At 37.4% G+C, this 19,064-nt stretch overlaps 2 protein-coding genes across 6 annotated transcripts in view; both read right to left on the bottom strand.

The window, feature by feature from the left end:
• The window catches only part of BTAF1 (B-TFIID TATA-box binding protein associated factor 1), a 73,615-nt gene extending 64,504 nt beyond the window's left edge, over positions 1–9,111 (bottom strand). For both annotated transcript variants that reach the window (XM_087964236.1, XM_087964235.1), the window contains exon 1: positions 8,784–9,111. In XM_087964236.1, the coding sequence (XP_087820362.1) occupies positions 8,784–8,797 (14 nt within the window). In that variant the 5' untranslated portion in view covers positions 8,798–9,111. The remainder of the gene's footprint in view (positions 1–8,783) is intronic.
• A 5,333-nt stretch (positions 9,112–14,444) lies between these two features.
• The window catches only part of LOC113414041 (uncharacterized), a 32,086-nt gene continuing 27,466 nt past the window's right edge, over positions 14,445–19,064 (bottom strand). For all 4 annotated transcript variants that reach the window (XM_087964238.1, XM_026670727.2, XM_087964237.1 and 1 more), the window contains exons 11-12: positions 18,179–18,274; positions 14,445–16,357 (exon numbers count right to left, since the gene is read on the bottom strand). In XM_087964238.1, the coding sequence (XP_087820364.1) occupies positions 16,045–16,357; positions 18,179–18,274 (409 nt within the window). In that variant the 3' untranslated portion in view covers positions 14,445–16,044. The remainder of the gene's footprint in view (positions 16,358–18,178; positions 18,275–19,064) is intronic.

Raw genomic sequence — 19,064 nt, forward strand, 5'->3', positions numbered from 1 at the left:
TCTCAAGATCCAGAAGAAAAGCCTTCTTTGCTGCAGCATCTGTCCTTTGGAACATCATGCCCTCTAAGGTAAGATCCTCTCCCACCCTCCTATCCTTCCTCAAGAGCCTGGAGACATAGCTCTGTTAGTTTGCTTGGGGACTAAATAGGGGAATTACATCCTGGAGTTGGCTGCTAGATTGATGGCCGACTCCATCTCTCCCCCCCCCTCCCCGCTCTCTGTTCTCCACCCATCCACTTTTCTGGTTATCATATTGATGTATTATTCTCCTTGTGTTCTTTTGTCATCTTTTACTCTTTTATTATTTTACTTTTGTCCTGTTATTTTCCTATTATGTGAAACCACCTAGAGTAACGCATAGTGAGATAAGCGACAATTAACAAATAAGATTAATACATTGGAATTTCCTTAAGTAAATGTATTAATCCTATAAACTTATCAATTTCCATCTCAGTGCTAATGTAAAAAAATTAAACGAGTTAACAAACCTTTGTATAATAAATATTCCTTGTTCTTCTGTAGTCTTAAATAAAATTCCTTTCTCATTTCCAGTAATGCCAAGTTGTCCAAATCTTTCTCTCTATTTATAACTCTGGCTTACTTTTCAAAACTTTTACTTTGTCGGTATTTTATTCTCCAGCAAATTGTCCAACTTTCTTCAATTTTCTTCACTACTTCTCTCATATCTTGTTTATTCCTGCAAATTCACGTCCTTTTTAAAAACATTCAAACTGTGAGCAAGGGTTGCCAAATTCCTCAAACATTTTCTGCAACAAATCTGGTGAAATGCTCTAGTTATACTAGCTGTTCTAGTGAACCTTTCTGTCCTTCTCCTAATTTGGCAGTTTTTCTTGTGGTTGCCATTGTAAGAAAGGGAAAGTGTATGTCAATTAAAATAGTGAAAGTAAATGGATTCCTTTTTTTTTTTTTTTTGCTTTTGTCTATCTGAAACACTTTAGTTCCAATTGGGTCTCTATAGTTACAGTCCCATAGTTTAGCTTATTTTATCCTTACATTATTTTGTTAAAAATCCATGAATTATCTACTGTCCTTAATAATAAACTATCAGCATTCCCACAAAGGTCTAATTATTATAATTATTAGACCTTTGTGGGAATGCTAATCTAATTATTTCTGCTTACAAAGGCATTTTTGTCATTAAAAAAAAACCCATTTCTTCTGTTTTCTAAAATTACTGTCCCCTTTATCCACTCAAAACTTTCTTGAATCCCAATCTTGTTGACCTTTTTTGCTTTTAAATTAAAATCTTTTAATATAGTATTTCCTCCACTCTTAATTCAAAGAGAAGGCAAACCTTTGATTTTCCTTGTTGTTCAGTTAGATTTCATTTAGATGGCTAGTTGGGAAAGGGTGATTTCTATTTTTCAGCAGCAGAGATTCAGACAGAACTCTATTCAGAAAGGAGGGTTGTTGTTTTTTGAAAAATTGTAATAGGCACACAAATTAATAGAAATACAAATGAAAGTGAGAATGACAGCTGTGCCCAAACAAATGGCACGAAGGATACAAGCCACAGAAAAAAGTCTATAGAAATTCTCAGTCATCCAGGTCATGGTTGTTCCAAAGATGCTTTTTCAGGAGGCAACTGGACTTTCTTGTTTTTTAAGATGTTTCACTTCTCATCCAAGAAGCTTTTTCAGCTCTGACAGGATAGTAACTATTTTGGATGAGAAGCGAAACGTCTTCTAAAGAAAAAACAAGGAAGTCCAGTTGCCTCCTGAAAAAGCACTTTTGGAACAACTATGACCTGGATGACTGAGAATCTCTACAGACTTTTAGCTATACAATTTGGGATGAACCCTCTTTGAATGGTGTGGGAGTAGGAATGGATTTCCAAAGAAAAAATGATCAACTATGCAAAACAAAGAAAGGTTGAATTTGCAAATAGGGAAATGGATGGTATAGAAGTTGAAAAAAGGTGACATGAAAGTTACCAGAAGGAAAGTCTGTAATAACAGATAATCTAAATATACAAAATGTGTTTCATCAGTATTATACTACATACAAAGGTCAAGAAATATTCTTGGAAAAATAGAATGAATACTTGCATAAACAAAATTTATGATTATAGAGAATCAGATTTTGAATGGACTTATAACAATAAGAGATCTGTGTGAAACTATTTAATAGCGTGAAACAGGAAAGACACCTGGTCCAGATGGCTGCTAGCTTCTTACTATGTTTTGAGGATAAGCTTTTACAGCCTTTACAACAAATGATGAATATTATTCAACAGATTCTTGAAAGCTGGGAAGAAGCTAGTATAGCATTAATACTTAAGAGAAACAAGATTTGACTTTTAACAAGAAATTACTGACCAATATCCTTATTCAACAAAGACTATGAGTTATTTTGCCCCAATTTTGGCTGAATGGTTGAATTTTATAGGACTTTACTCTTAAAGATCAGTCTTAGTTTTGACTTAGTACAATTATGAGATAATATTAGAAAAGTTTGGAATATTTTGCAGTATTCAAAACTACATAATGAAAAATAAAGCTGCAGTGATATACTTAGGTGCAAAGGTCTCTGTTAATTTGAATTGGATTTTCTTGTTTTGAGTTCTGGAACACAGGAACGTTGGAGATAATGTTATTAAACAGTAAGAGGGGCTCATACTTCACAAAAAGCACAAATAATTGTCAATGGAAAACTAAGAAAAATTGACTCCTCTCTTAGGTGAGAGCCAGAGAGTGGGATTGATAATTGGTGAATGGAAGGGAACCCTCTACCAGATGTTAAGTCGGGAGAATCAAGTGGGGGTTCCTACAAGTGTTAGTGTCTATCATGTGCTTGTAGTAATGTGTATGTCCTTTGGTAAGTGGGGTGAGCAATAGCTGGGTAACCTGATGGTGCTGAAGCTAAAGTGGCCTTGGGCCAGCTTCCTCTGCCACAGATGAATGAAAAGGAGAGGTTCCTGGTGTTGAAGAGGTAGGGCTTCAGAATAGGGTTGTCATGGGGTATGTATGGAGGTTATGGTTGTGATGGGCAAGGGGAGATGTAGAGGGAGACAAGGAATTGACCATTCCTGGGAAACGTGAGACCATTGTCTTATGACAGTTTCACCTTGTAGTTTCTTTGTTTCAGCCTTAGGGCCCAGTCAGCAGACCTTTAGAAGTTCTGGCTTCTGGCTGTTGCTTCTAAATGCCAGGATGGTCTGGAATAAAGCCTTCCTCATTAGTAATCTAATCATTGTTGAGAGGGCCACCTGGCATACAGATACATCACCAATACATGGATGGGTCAGAAAGGAGGGGGGGGGGCTTTTGGAGATATGCCCAGCTAGGGTTTGGGTGCGGCATCAGCTGAAATTATAGCAGGGTGTGCCTGTGTGACAATTGTCCTCGGCTAATTCTTTATGGCTAGAGGGACCTTTCACACTTCATGTTGTGTGCCAGATGCACCTTTTCTAGATCAGGAGCCTCTACTCAGTCACCCATGTCCTAGTCACGTCCAGATTGAATTACTAATGGGCTGCATTGAAGAGCATCCGGAAACTTCAACTGTTGCAGAATGCAGCAACACAGACAATTATGTATGCCTGTAGAATGGCACATGTTACGCCTATGTTCCACATGTTGCACTGGCTGCCAGTTTGTTTCTAAGTGTAATTCAAGGTGGTAGTTTTGACCTTTAAATCCTTTTGTAGCACTGGACTGCCTCTCCCTGATTACATCAGCCCATCCCACTAAACCCGGCAGGGAAAGTATGCTGCAAGTAGCATCACAAGGTGGGGAATGGGACAACTTGCCACAGCCAACTCACCAAGACCAACTTGCAACAGCTAACTCATCACAGCCAACTCGCTGTGGGACAACTTGTCACAGCCAATTCGCCATGGGAAAATTCACTGTGGGACAATTTTAACAATTCTATTTAATTATTTAAAATAAATAAATATTATTTTATTTTTTGCCATTCACATTTCATCCTGTCTCTCCTTTTGCATCCTTTCTTTAATAACTCTATTCCACTAATTTTTTGATATTAGTGTAACTCCTGTCCTGCAGCGAGTTGTTCTGTGGCAAGATGGCCATGGCGAGTTGTCCTGCAGCGAGTTGGCTGTGGCAAGTTAGCCATGGTGAGTTGGCTGTGGTGTATTTGGCCATGGCGAGCTGGGCATGGCAAATTGTCATAGACCCTCACAAGAGACTATATTTGATGGGTGCTAGGAGATGGGCCTTCTCTGCTGTGGCACCTGCCTTATGGGCATTCTCTCACCCATCTAAACTAGATTAACTCCATCCCTGTTGATATTTAAGAAGTCCCTCAAAATTTGATTATATTGTCGAGCTTGGGGATTCCAGAAAACCAACATTTTAACCTGACTCCTGTACTGTGGTTGATATGCATACCTACTTTCAAATATGTTTGTGATACTTTACTCTTATATATGTTTATAATATTGTATACTTTAATATTGTAACTAATGATTATCCATATTTTATGATTATTTTTATAATGTTTTTATATTATTGTTTTATTTTATTGTTAAATACTCCCCAGCCATTTCTGGTGACATGGGCGATTATACAAATGTAATAAAAAAAACTTGTAAGGAAATTCAAAAAGAGTCAAGCAAGGATGCCAGCTGTCTCCATTTTTGTTTATTTTAGTTCTTGAAGTACTCAATAGACACGTAACAAGAGAATAAAGAGAGTTAAGTTTTAATAAGAAACTTACACGCTAAGGGCATTTGTGGATGATCTGATATTAGTTTTGGATGATCCAATGGAAGAAATAGAAACATTAATGGGAAAATTAAATGATTTAGCAGGTTTAAAAGTAATAATCAAAAGATGAAATGTTAACATGCAAAATAAAATTAGAAGATCAAATAGAACTGATGGTAAAATTGGTTTAAGAGTGAAAAAAGTAAAATACTTGAATATGATAAATATAAATTGTACTTTATTTCTAAATAATTATAGAATGAACACAGAATTGTAACATAAAATGAAATTAAGGAGGACACTTTAAGATGGGAGAAATTAAAACAGTCTCTGATATAGAGAATCTCCGATAAAAATGAATGTTTTGCCAAGAATGTTTTTGTTTCAGTGAATATCTGTTTTGACAACAGACACACCATTCAAACAATGACAAAAAGATATATCTAAATGTATACAGCAAAGAAAAAAATCTCTTAAGAGTTAATTATAAGATATTACAAGATACAAAGGACAGAGGAAGATTGGGTTTACTGGATTTGAAATTGTATTTTGCAGCTGGATGAAAGAATGGATGTTGCTGAGAAACAAGAGACTCTGAGTTAGAACGTTGTGACCTGAGGTTTGTATGACATGGATATTTAAGGCACATTAAATTAAAATCAATAGGGACTTTAAAATCATTTTATTAGATATGCCATACCAAAAAGATGTAATAGATATTAACCCAGATAGTGTCCAAAACATCTTTGTGGATCTCGGCTCAAGAAGCATATAATAAAAGAGAAACAGCAGGCAAAGATAAATGGTTCATGTATTGGGAATTATAGAAAAAGCATCACAGAGAAATTTAAAATTAAATCAAGAAAAAAACTAATAGCAGAAGGATATTAGTTGTCAATGGTTTTCTCATCAGAAAGATTTAAAATGGATAACAAGACTTATGGTACACAACGAAATAAGACATAATTCAAAGTACAAAATCCAATTCTAATCTTAAAGAATTAAAGGCATGGAGAGATCTGGCCCACAAAATCGCCAAGAGTTGGGCATGACTGAATGGATATCATCATGATCTTAAAGATAATCTTTTATAAAAGGAGGTATATTTCAGAGAAAGTATTTAGAATGTATAAAGGCTTTTTTTCCTTCCTAGCATTTTTCCTGCAACTGCAGAGTTTGCTTTTTTGGATCAAAGGAACGTTGATCATTTGGTTGTGACAGGAATTGACCAATGGCTTTTTGTAAAGATTAAAGTCATGGGCTGAGAGTGACTGGACTAGTCACCAAGCTGGCTTTCATGCCTAAAGGCAGGACTAGAACTCAGTCTCCGGGTTTCCAGCTCACGTTTTAACCACTGTACAAAGCTGGCTCTCTATAAAGGCAGTTCAAATGAATATTGGAAATGTGAAAAATACAAACATTCTATCATGCTTGGTGGATATGTAAAAACAAGCTAAAATATTTTTTTGAATTTATGAGACTTGTATGCCACCTATCTCACCAAAGGCACCATTAAGTGACTTACGGGCATAAGATGCTGAATAGAACAAATGAATAAAGATCTTAAATTTAAAGATTCAACTAAAATTCAAATACATATACTAATATTGAGGATTTTAAAGAGTAATATTCAACTGCTGCTAGATTTTTCCTTTGAGGTTGATAGTTAGAAAAAAGTCATGGAAGATTATTTCAGCATATGATTACTTTGGCAAGATTATCATATACACAAAAATAGAAAGATTCAACACTACCTACTATGATAAAATTGACAGAGCTTGCTGAGATAAATTGACTTCTTTAGAGAAAAAGCAATGTTGACATTTATTGGTGACTGGAAACCTGTTACAAATTTTTTGCATTAAAATAAAAAAACCAAATTTGTGATTGATGGTTTTACAGGAATAAGAGTCATGATATGACTTGAGAGAGGTTGAAATATAACTGTAATGCTGTGAAAAATCAGAAGTTACTTTTTCTTTTTTTTCTATTTCTTTGCTTTTCTTACATTTTAGGTCTTTAATTCCTTTTTGCTACATTAGTTTGTATTAGTTTTAAATCTTGCTTTTTAAAAGTTTCAATGCAATCACACATGAAATGTTTGTAAAGGCATTCAGAATTTTGCTCTATGGATTGTCACATTAATTTTTTTCAGTGAAATATTATTCTTTATTACACCAAACACAATATTCAACACAAGTTACTTTGTAAGAAGGTAAACATTACAGCCAGTCTATTATTTATTATAAAATATTACATAAGTGAAAAGGCTTAAGACAAAAATGTGTAATGCAGTCATTCCACCTTGAAAATTACATTCAACAGAACCTGTTCTGGTTTAGTCAACACAAACTTTTAATGAAATATAGTCTCTGTATCCATAACATTAAAATGCTAAGAACATTTTTTGGTTAACTCAAACCTGCATGCTGTATCTTTAGACATCACTATTTTCACTTTTGGTAATTGAAACAGACAAGGGCAATTGATAGTGGCAACCAGACAGTGCACCCCGTTTTCCTGTTTATATTAGCAATTAAGGGAACTACAAGCTTAAAAAAAGATCTTCCTTTTTTATGAATAAGGGAAAAACTAGAAGATTGAATTTAACAACTTCTAATGCCACTCAGCTATGAATTTCCTAAAGTTATGTCACTGTAATAAGCTGCAATAACCGCATAATAATTCATGTAAAAACAAGAACTCACAACTGTCAGTTAATGATCATGCAAAAATATAGCATAAAAGGAACTTAAATAGTCAGAAACAAACTTCATTAATTAGCTCTATGAAGGAAAGCTATGAAACAGCCCTATGGTTCAACTACTCAAAAAATAAAAACAAGAGATTACTAGAGCATAATTTTTAAAGCATGTGTAATCAAGCAGGAGCACACCAATGTTCAGAACAGACAAAGTAAGGACCAAGGTCAGAGATTCTACCTGAGATATGATGCTCAATCACTTTAAATGTGACAGAACAACAAAACAATTTTTCTATTGAACCTAAATTGCAACACTGAAGCTGCCTGACATTGTTGCCTGCTGCTTGGATCCAGCATACTTAGCAGTTTTATATCAGTCTGTAGGATATTTTCCAACTAACATGCTTCATTTAGAAGGCACAAGCATGTCTGAGCTACAAGCTGTGTTAATCAGATGCAAGGAGTGGCTAAACTGATGTAAGCGCTACAAGACTCTCAGTTTTTGGCTTTCATAAATGAACACAATTCTCCTCCATGATCAGCTTCGCAGTATCCTTATTTGCCAGCTAAGGGACCCATACTAAGTAACGTGTCAAAGCAGAAAGTAGTTGATTCCCTCTGAACTTAGGTACTGACAGTCACAACCAGTAAACAAAAATGCTATTATGTAAAAATATAAGGGGGAGAGAGTAACACAATTAGCAAAAAAAAATAAATCATTTTTAAAAACAGTTAGCTTGGAAATCTAAAAAAAAAATGGCATAAGCAAACGGAATGAAACTGAAACTTCAGCAGCTAAGAGAGATGAACCACCAAATTCTGCAGCAGGAAGGATCCCAAGCGAATCCAGATCAGTTCAACACAACTCGATGAGCTTGGGCAGGGCGAGAGACCTAAAGAGATCATTCTTACACCACACTCCTTGATTATATTTGGGGGGGGGGAAATAGTTTTGGGCACCCCCAGCCCCAAAATCCGGACCCTCGTCGTTTCCCACCGATTTTCACGAAACCAGGATATGACACACACAAGCAGCTTAAATACAATGAACTCCCCCGGGCTCGATCATCCCCTTTCAGCCCGCTGTCCTTTTTCCTAGAAGACACTTTCCAAAGTTAGGATATGGAGATCGTCAAGGGATGCCACGCGGGATGATCCTTCGGGGTTGAAATAAAAAGCGGAGGGCCCCAAAGCCCGTAAAAAAAAAAACCAACCCCCCCACTAAAAAAGCCGGGCTGCCCACAACCCAATGAGGAGCCTTCCCCCCCCGCCCGCCATGAAGCCTGGCCCCACTTGTAAGAAAGAAAATCGGGCGTCGAGGGCCCCGACCCAGAAGGCGATCTAGGCAACTCCCCATTCCCCTAAGTCCACTACCTGACACCAACCTGGAGACCGCCATAGCCGGAAAGAGATGGAGCTACAGCCCGGCCCAGTAGGGAGACAGTCCCCCGCGGCTCGGGGAGGAAGGAGGTGGCAGGACACCGGCCTGGCCTTAGGAAAGCACGCCGCGGCCCCGCAAGCGAAGGGGCGACTACAGGCGGCTCTTCCTAGCGGCGGCCTAAGGCCCCCTCCCCTCTTCGGCCGCCCTTGCGAGCAGCAGCGACCTACAATACAGGCCACCCAGATTAAAGCCTCTATTCCTCCATCACCAGGGAGAAGCCCGACGCCTGGTTTTATATGAGCAGCCATCTTGTATTTATTCCCTTCCTCCATGGAAGCCGCTTCCTGATTGGCATGGACGCCAGACCGCAACCAATAGGAGGCGTCGTTTGAAGGAAAGAGCGGGGGCGGGTACACAGAGGGGCTGAATAGGAATCTACCATTCGAGTTCGCAAAAGTCCGTTGAGGAGTTGGAAGAAGAGGAGGCGGCGTTTGGCCGCCATTACGGGAGAGGGTAGTACCAAGTGTACAGTTGAATGGAAAGATTTAGTTAGACGGGGTTTGTCGGTTAGCCAGCCTCAGAAAAGGAGAAAAGAAATCATTTTCTGGCTGCGCGGTGCGCTTAATTTGTACCATGAAGTGATGAACGCATTAAACGAAGAGGAAAATAATACCGTAACACCCCCCCATGAGCCTGTGTAATAGGAAAAACCCCTTTTCATGGGGTGGGATGATCAAATAACTTTGCCTGGCTGGGGAGTTGGAGAACTACAGCACCCAGCATTCATTGCAGTATCGGCGCTTAGAGTACTTGATTTTTCTTCTGCCCATCTATAAAGCGAAGCGGAGGAAACTACGTTTCTCTTGCGATAATTGGGATCTTTTGAGGCCAACTTCTCGAGAAATTGACGTGTTCTCAGGAGAAGGAGGGTAGCGGCTCGTTCTATATAGAATAGCATATTCGTCTGCAATTTTATATAGCAAGCTAACGAGATTTAATTCACAAGAACAAAAAAAGAGCAGCACAATACAAACGGTGCAATTTAGAAAAGCTTTTGGGCTACTTTTTCCAAATCTGAATGATCCAATGCAAAGAATGCCTTCCAAGAGTGACTCAAAAGACCTGTATTCGATAAGTTCCTGCACCAGATCATGTCTGCATTTGCACAGCTGATCCATGGTTAATGGCATGGGACTTTACACGAGGGTTGTAGGTTATGCTGAATTAGGTATACTATAAACCTCATGAATTGGTTTTGCAACTGAGCTAAAGGAGCTACCTCATCTGAATTGCAACCAGCACATTGCAGTCATCCATTTGCTGCCATCTGGTAGTCTTTTTGACAGTTCTGCTACGCAAAAACACAGATTTATTGATAATTCCATGAGTTCACATAGTGCAGTAAGATACAAACTACAATTTCTTGGAATGTACTAATCAGGCTGTTAAATTGGCAATTGAACTGCCTTGCTTACTTTCCTTGTGCTTTAATATTCTGTTCCCTTGCCTGAAACTTACTTTTCATACAAATCTATTTTTCTGGGTCATTCACTACTGTAGGCATACTAATACTGTACACAGGAGTTTGAGAAATAGAAAAAAGACAGACTTTATTAGGTAGTCCAGAGGTGCTTCATTAAAATATTTGACCAAATTTTAAAGAAATAGACTTTAAAAGTTTATGATGAATTATTAAGTTTCTGTAGAGAATAATGCATTTGCATTCTCATTGCCTGAACTATTAAATATTATCTTTTGTGAAGTGGGGAATGCCATGGCCTACTATCAATTCATCATTTTAATGTACATGTAATATTTAAACCTCCATATGAAAGAAATTTAAACTAGTATAGAAGTTGGCAAAAAAACATTATTAATTAGAAACCTATCTTTAATAGTTTAATTAACCACAAAAGAGCACTGAAGAAAATCTGTAATATATAGTCATCTTTACACTTTCCAACTAAAATTAATAATTTAACCTATTTTGCAAAAAGTTACCATCCTTACCTCTAGTTTGAACTACACTATTGTTTCAAATATTAAACACATACACAACAGTAATACCAACTGTACCATTCACCCATTACACTGTTGGTTATTTATATTTAGAGATTATATATGATTTTTCCACAGGTGGCAATTGCTACAAACTGGGATGCACAATCATAGAAGAGATTCAGAAAAATAGCAAAAAATATTTTCTTAGAATTATGTGCTAACATTGATTATCCAAATAATCTTATCACAAAAAGTTTTTAATTAAGATTCCTGATTCATAGTGTCTTGAAATTTTATAACCTAGATTTGTCAAAGGTGACTACATCTGGTTTGAAGGCATTCAAGATCATGATACTACCAGGTCTGCAGAAAGAAGATAAACCAAAACCCCAGTTAAAGAGAAGCCCATGTGAAGGTGGATGACAGGATAACTATGCTAGTTAATTTGGTGTATTCATTTGTAAGACTTATTAACAGTCAGTCTAAAAATCTCTAGGTGATGTACAAAATGAACAGTTAATGCTTGATTCACATAATTTAAGCTAGCCTATAGTTGACCTAATCTGATTTACTTAATTTTCCAGGACTGCATGATTCTTTGTACTATAAACTAGTCTTATGGGTTGGGTTTGTATAACAACTAAAATACCATTGGTTAATTTGTGTTTCAGCATTCTGCAAAAAAAACAGCTAATGTATTGGATGGATACATTATTATAGGTAGTATGTCCATACTGATCCTTAAAGTAGCTAAACTATTATGTAAATGTATCCATGGTAAATGTATCCATAGTAAATGTGAAGGTCTGTCAGTTATGTCCAACTCTCGGGCATGGTGCTCATCTCTCTTTCTTGGCCAAGGCAGTCAGCGTTGCCCAAAGACAATTTCCATGGTCATGTGGCCAGGATGGCTATATGTCAAAGGTGCATGGAATGCTGTTACCTTCCCACTGAAGCAGTACCTATTAATCTACTCACATTTGCATGCTTTCAAACTGCTAGGTGGACAGGAGCTGGGGCAAGTACAGGTAGTTCTCGAGTTACAAATGTAATGGAGCCTACCCATTCCATTCGTAACCCAAGGATTTGTGGGAGTTAATCTTGTACCTTGAATGGGATCACTCCTTTTGCCCCTCAGAAGCTCCATTTTGGATCTGCCTCTCAGAAGCTCTATTTTGGATCTGCCCTCAGAAGCTCCATTTCGGCCAGCAACATGCAGGACGCATGTTGCAGAGCCTCTGCAGTTGTTCGTAAAGGCGAACAATTGATGTGGTGCTGCAATATTCGTTGTTTCAGGACTTGTTTGTAAACTCTAGTGGATGCTTATCCTGTAAGATTTGAACGTTCACTAAGGGAACCCTTGTAACTTGGGGATTACCAGTAATGGGAGTTCACCCCCTTGCATGGAGCTTGGGTGTCGAATCTAGGCTCTCAGATCTCCAGCTGACAAGCTCAGCGGCTTTAACCACTGAGCCATGGTACGCTGGCAAAAAAACAGCGGTAGGTTGGCTTAAAACAATCGTGCTGAATTATGAACCAAGGTGCCATACAAACCAGTGTGGCTGGGTTTGCCAAGGTGAAACCAAACATACATTATGCATTGTCATAATAAGTATACCTGCCTTTCATTATGGAGTATACCATCAAGTAATTATGATGAAATTGTGGCCTTTTTCTTTTTGGAACTTTTTAAACTTTGCCAATAGGTGTTCACAGATAACCAGAGTGATAAAGAAACAATGTCATGCCTGCATTGATGCCATCCCTCAAACTCTGTCCTTTAATTCCTGAATCCTGATGTCAGATTAGTCACCAAGATCACATGGCAATGTCATGACATGTTTCTTGATCTCACCTTCCCTCTCCACAAAGTTATCCACTTCCTTTTGGGATTTAAATCACATAGTGCATTATGCGTTTTCTGACTAGTGGCTACTGCAATGTATTGGATATGATTAGGCAAAAAAGAAAATGAGATTGTTCAGTTTTACCCCTTAGAACTTCCTGCAATGTTTTCTACTGTTTCAGTTCCCCTGTCTTTTTTTCCTAATCAGGAAAATAGAAAAAAGTGTGTCCTCCTACCTTTTATATTTCCTAGGAATTCCTGGACTCTATAGATGAGGCCCAGAAACATTCATGGAAAATGGATTACTCACAAGGTTTTTGCAGTGCACTATTTTCCCTTTTAATTTAGAAGTTTCTGAAACCAAAATAAAATCCCTTATAGAATGGAAAGTGATCTCATACAGAAGTGTCTACAAGCAAGTTGACATCTGTGAATTGAACACATGGTACAGAGAGGACATTATAAGAAAAACAAGAGCAGCTAATTTTAACTATTCAAACAGAATCAACCCAACCCTATAGCTCAATGTTGCCTTTGTGAACGATATTAATCTAGAATGTTTATTTAATCTATGCTGCAAATTCACTTCTGTCATTTTATTTTCTCTTTTTGAAAACAACAGCTTTGGGAAAGAGCTGAATTAGATGTGTAATCTCTGATCCTGTTTATTCAGCAGTCGAGTTTATTTCTTATCTGCCTGTTGACAAAGGCATGTTCACTTTTTATCTTTTGTTCATATGGGGTGGATCCGGGCTCCATGGAAAAGCTGTCCCAGCTTTTCATGCATGAATAGTACTTCCATAAAACATACTCACACTTTAAATTGTGCCTCGCTTACTGTCTGTGAGCATGGTGCTTAAGTGTATGAGCCAAAGGGAAGCATATATAAATTAAAATATTAATAGCTTCATCAAATTAATACTACAGGCCTCTTGACTATGTAATATAATAATCTTCCAGGCATGTGGCAAAGCCACTTTTCTGAATCTGAGGCAACTGGGACATAGATTGTGCCAAACAATAATGGGAGACCAGAGATCTAGGATCAAGTCTAGCCTCAGCCAAAGAAATACACTGAGTCCTTTTGTCTCAAACCAACATAACCCTTGGAGTTGTTTTTATGGGGGAAGAATGGGTGGGGGAACATTATTGCACACACTCTGAAAATGTGGTATAAATCTAACAAATTTAGAAAACCATTTTGGTGCAACAGTTAGGGCTGGAGTGGAAAACAAAGAGATTGTTAGTTCTAGCCCTCTCTAATGCATGAAAGCCAGCAGGATGACTTTGGGCCAGTTGCTCTCAGTTCAACCCATTTCCAAGATATTGTGGCCTCTGATGAATGCCTGCCAATAATTTGACTAACCAGCTAAAACTATAGAAAAAATGCCTCCTCTACCTTAACGTTTAGACTATTTTCATGGGCAACTTTAGACTATTTTCATGGGCAACTTATCCTCTACCTTAACGTTTAGATTATTTTCATGGGCAACTATTTTCATGGGCAACTTATTTAGACTATTTTTCATGGGCAACGTTTAGACTATTTTCATGGGCAACTTCATAATTTTAAATGCTACTTATCTAATTTGAACTCACCAGAAATAAATTCAAATTACTTATTTAGGATTTATGGTGAACTAAACTCTATCAAAATAAATATGAGTTTCACTTTATTTGGTTTCCAGATTCTATAACATAAATCTTGAAAACATTCAGGAATAAAGCCCTAATTGAATTTTCAAGTATTTCATATTTTTCTAGGCACTTTAGAATATTGGGGTAGCCAATGCAATTGTCTTCGGTTTGTGTCTGTGTCTGTAAGGAGATTCTTTATTATGGTCAATAAGCAATCTGTATATATTGCATAAAGTACAGTAATATTAATTCATTAGCCAAGCACGTTACATGACAAAATCTGGCCACATTTAAAGAAATTGTCATTGAGTCTGAAAGTAACAAAAAAATCAAAAAGACCATGGAATTTGGTTATATATGGAGATAACAGCAAATATCAGCATGAAATAAACATAAGACATATTTGATGATTGTAATGACTTCTCTGCATATATCTACATTTGAATGTATTTTCCTCTAAAACAGCTGATGGGAACACACAGAGCCTCTTTAGTTTGGTGACAGTAATTTTAGATATTGTAGAATGCAAAGGTGATCTGGATGGAATTATACCAGCTCCATTGCCAAGATGACAAAACATATTTTAAGTCTGCCACATCAGATACTTGCAAAGGGCTCAGACCAACACTTCTCTAAATTCATTCAACTAAATTAAAAAATAAAGATTCCCTCCCCCCTGCTCCAACCATTCAGTCTGAGCTGAAGAAGCTTCTTGGATGAGAAGCAAAACGTCTTCAAAGAAAAACCAGAAAGTTCACTTGCCTTTTGAAAAAAGCACCTTTGGGACAACCATGACCCGAATGACTGAGAATCTCCATAGACTTCAGTGTAGAATATTTGCAGGGCTGAAGCAGGTCTCCGACATTTCAAATAACATATCCATATACACCCTACTTATGACTGGGATGTGAAATGATATTGAGATAGTTTTTTGTCTCATATGCAAGAAACTAACTTATTATCTGAGAAATTAGAACGGTAATATGTTATTTTTACTGTGCTTAAAAACTGAAACGTAAAACTCTGAATTCAGAACTACTTATTCAGAATGCTGTAAAAACATGCACGGGGCGGGAGTATATGGAATGCAGTGGAGTGAAGGGTGGAAGGAAGGGCGGATGAGAGGGAGGGAGGGAGGGAGGGAGGAAGGAAGGAAGGAAGGAAGGAAGGAAGGAAGGAAGGAAGTAGCTGATTTCTAATTATCTGGTCCCTCCACCAAAAAGTTAAATCTTCTTGATACAATGTATAGTAGGCATAATAACACAAATCTCAAATTTATTGGTTTTTTTCTAGTGTGACAGGTTTTTTTACTGAAACAATATTTACATGCACATTTTCCAAAAGAAATATTGAAAAATCTAGATTATTATCAAAAGAATAAGTCACATTACTAGAACTGAGTTTTTATCTTTATATATTTTTAATTCCTTTCAAATCCTACTTTATTTTAGAGTAACATTCTATCAAAATCAGTAATCCAATTGTTTTATTACATTTTAGCCGAAACATTTCATACATGTCATGTTGAGGAAAGCAGGGAGAACTATTTACGGTTGTTCATGGTTATGGTTGTTCAGTCTCATGAATGAGAACTAGTTTAATTTTACATAAAAGGAATTGTTTTCAACAATTATCATTTAAATGTGAAAAAACAGAACTAGACTTGTTACAGATACGTTTTGTGATGTTGAATGATAATGAAGCTTTTTTTTAGCTTCAGAAGTAATTTGGTCGATATACAGGAAGATGATAAAATAATGCATGCAGGTACACATCCAATTCATTTCAAAATGTAGTGCTGTGTTGCATGTGAAACATAATGAGCTCTGTCTTCCTCTTCAGAAGCATAGTCTAAAGGCAAGCCATAATTATAATCAATTGTTACAACTGGTAATCTTTTCCCCTGGCTCATCTCTCTCTTAAGTTCACACTGATGTTCCCTTCCACTGTGCAATGAGATTGAACTCAGTTCCTGATTTGAAGATGAAGAGTGAAGGGTTGGATAAGAAGAATATGGAGCAAATCTAGCTTTTCCTCCTCTGTTAATTGCATCCGAAGGATGGATTTTCCTGTAATCGTCAGGGCAATCAGATCTATAATATGAAAACAATTATTAATCAAATGTTATAATGAACAAAATAATTTGTAGCAATGAGACATACAAACATTGGTTTTACTTTATTGAAACAACAAATAGCTAATTCAAAGAAACATATCAGAATGTACGTGATTTCACTGAATAGTCTTTAGAGAAAGAATCTTTCAGAATAGATGTAGAAAATGCCTTTTTTTCAAAATACTAATTACAGGTTCTGTGTGATAGTCTTTTCTCATTGGCTTTCTAATTTCTAGCTGTTTTACTGAAATATGTGATGGGACAGATGCTCAAGTATGGAAAGATTCCAATTTGCTCAGTACCCTCACTATAAGGATTCTTAATCTTTTTAATAACATGTGACATGCTTCATATAAGGGGATGTGGTGGCTCAATGGCTAAGACACTGAGCTTGTCAGTCAGAAAGGCCGGCAGTTCAGCGGTTCGAATCCCTAGCACCACATAACTGAGTGAGTTCCCATTACTTGTCCCAACTTCTGCCAACCTAGCAATTCGAAAGCATGTAAAATGCATGTAGAAAAATAGGGACCACTTTGATGGGAAGATAATAGCGTTCCATGTGCCTTCACCATTTAGTCATGCCAGTCACATGACCATGAAGATGTCTTCGGACAGCACTGGCTCTTCGACTTTGTAACTGAGATGAGTACCGTTCCTAGAACCAGAAACGACTAGCACGTATGTGCGAGGGGAACCTTTTTATGCTTCATATGTGTCTTGGAAAACACCCCTTAAATCAGGGCTGTCAAACTCCTGGGCCATGGGCTGGATGCGTCACATGCTAACCATGCCCATATCCGGTTTAGTGAAGGGGAAAAAAGTCCCAATATATCACATGACACAACCGTGACCATGTGAGTTTGACACCCCTGCCTTAAATCTACTCACACAGAACTGTTGATTACAAGTAGTTCTCAACTTTCAATCAGTTGCTTAGTGACTGTTCCAAGTTATGATGGACTCCCCAAAAGATACTTATGATCCAGTTTTTAAATTCTGACAGCTGCCCCCCCAATCACATGACTGCATTTGGGGGCTTGGCAACCAGCATGCATTTAGTTGAGACAACGTCACATGGCTACAATTTACAACTTTTTGCTAAAAAAAAAAAAACCTGTTCAATTCCTACTTTTGGCAAAACTGGCTCATAGTGAACAATGGATTGACTTAATGATCCCAGATTCACTTAATGACTGTGATGATTTGCTTAGTGACTTCTGCAAAAAATGTCATAAAACATGGTAGCCTGCTTTATGAGTGTCATGACTTACAATCGTAATGGGCAGGCTCTATTACAGTCTTAAGTTGAGAACTCCTGTATGCAGTATTTCAGAGCAAACCTACGGTATGCACATTTTTTTCCCCTCAGATTAGTACACATTGAATAGGAAGTAGTACTTATGAATATGCCAATATGAATATGACTGTATTGCTAGAATTTAAGTTATGGGGTTGTGCATTTTTTGTGACCATAACTCTTTTAGGAATAAATATTGCTCTCTCAGATTAAATTAAGAATGCATCAAAATGAAACTCAACTGTTAAATGTTAGCTAAGGTTTTCACCTAACCAGAAATAAGTCTTTCAAATGATGTATCATGTTCTTAAAAGACTGTCTTCTTGTTTAAATTGAAACTGCAGAACTATATATCATCATACAGTTTTATCATCATACAACGCCTATCATTTTTCAGGATTGGGCTATATTAGGCATTTGAATAGCATACTTGGAGCCAATTTTAAATTTGTGAACCAAACCAATGTTTTTTATGAACCCCTGTGACAATCACAAGTTTACCTGCAAGTTCTACTATAATTATCTTTATCAGAACCATAATCTCTCTGAAGTAAGGGAGATTCTGAGTAGTACTCATGAGAAGGAAAACGATGGCTTCTGAAAGGAAAAGAACAAACATTTTCAGCAGAATATAATAGTCTAATCAATAAACTAACAAGAAAAAAAAATCACATCTGCACCACACTGGCTAAGAAGCTGCTCTATAAAAAGGGAGCATATCCCACATTCACTATCTTGTTACCTACTTGGGTAATGAAATTTCTGCAAGTAAACCACCAAGCTCAGAGAAAAACAAGGACTCAAAAGAGTAAATTGTTAAAGAAGTTATGTAATGAAAGAAAAATTGGTGTAATACTGTACATGTAATCCTTCACTTATGACGACAATTGAGTCCAAAATTTCTGTTGCTAGTGAGACAGGTTTGCCCCATTTTATGACTTTTCTTGCCAAAGTTGTTAAGTGAATCGCTGCAGTTGTTAATGAATCTGGCTTCCTCGTAGAAAGCAGACTCACACCCACACAGAAGATTAGACACGACCACGGACCAGAAGCTGTACCGCAGCTGCATCACTACCCGTTTCAAACCCCTCCGACCCATACATGAAGCGAACTGACGCCCACCATGAAGATGTGGCACGACCACGAACGTGAAGCCAAAGAGCAGGATCACAGCTCACCAGCTCAAATCCCCCAGCAACTAAGACTAACCTGAGCACAACCAAGCCCCCACCTGAACAGAACACACACCCAGCCAATCAGAACACAGCCAAAACCCCAACCAATGAGAACACACCCCCACCCAATCAAGTCACACCCCCACTAGCAGTTAAAAGAAGCAGCTGCAAGCTCACATTACTCCGAGAAGCACAAAGCCGAAGACACAAGC

This window comes from Notechis scutatus, chromosome 4, assembly GCF_049901735.1.
Source record: "Notechis scutatus isolate UNSWTSFEM ecotype Mainland chromosome 4, rNotScu1.2, whole genome shotgun sequence".
In the NCBI taxonomy this organism is placed as follows: domain Eukaryota; kingdom Metazoa; phylum Chordata; class Lepidosauria; order Squamata; family Elapidae; genus Notechis; species Notechis scutatus.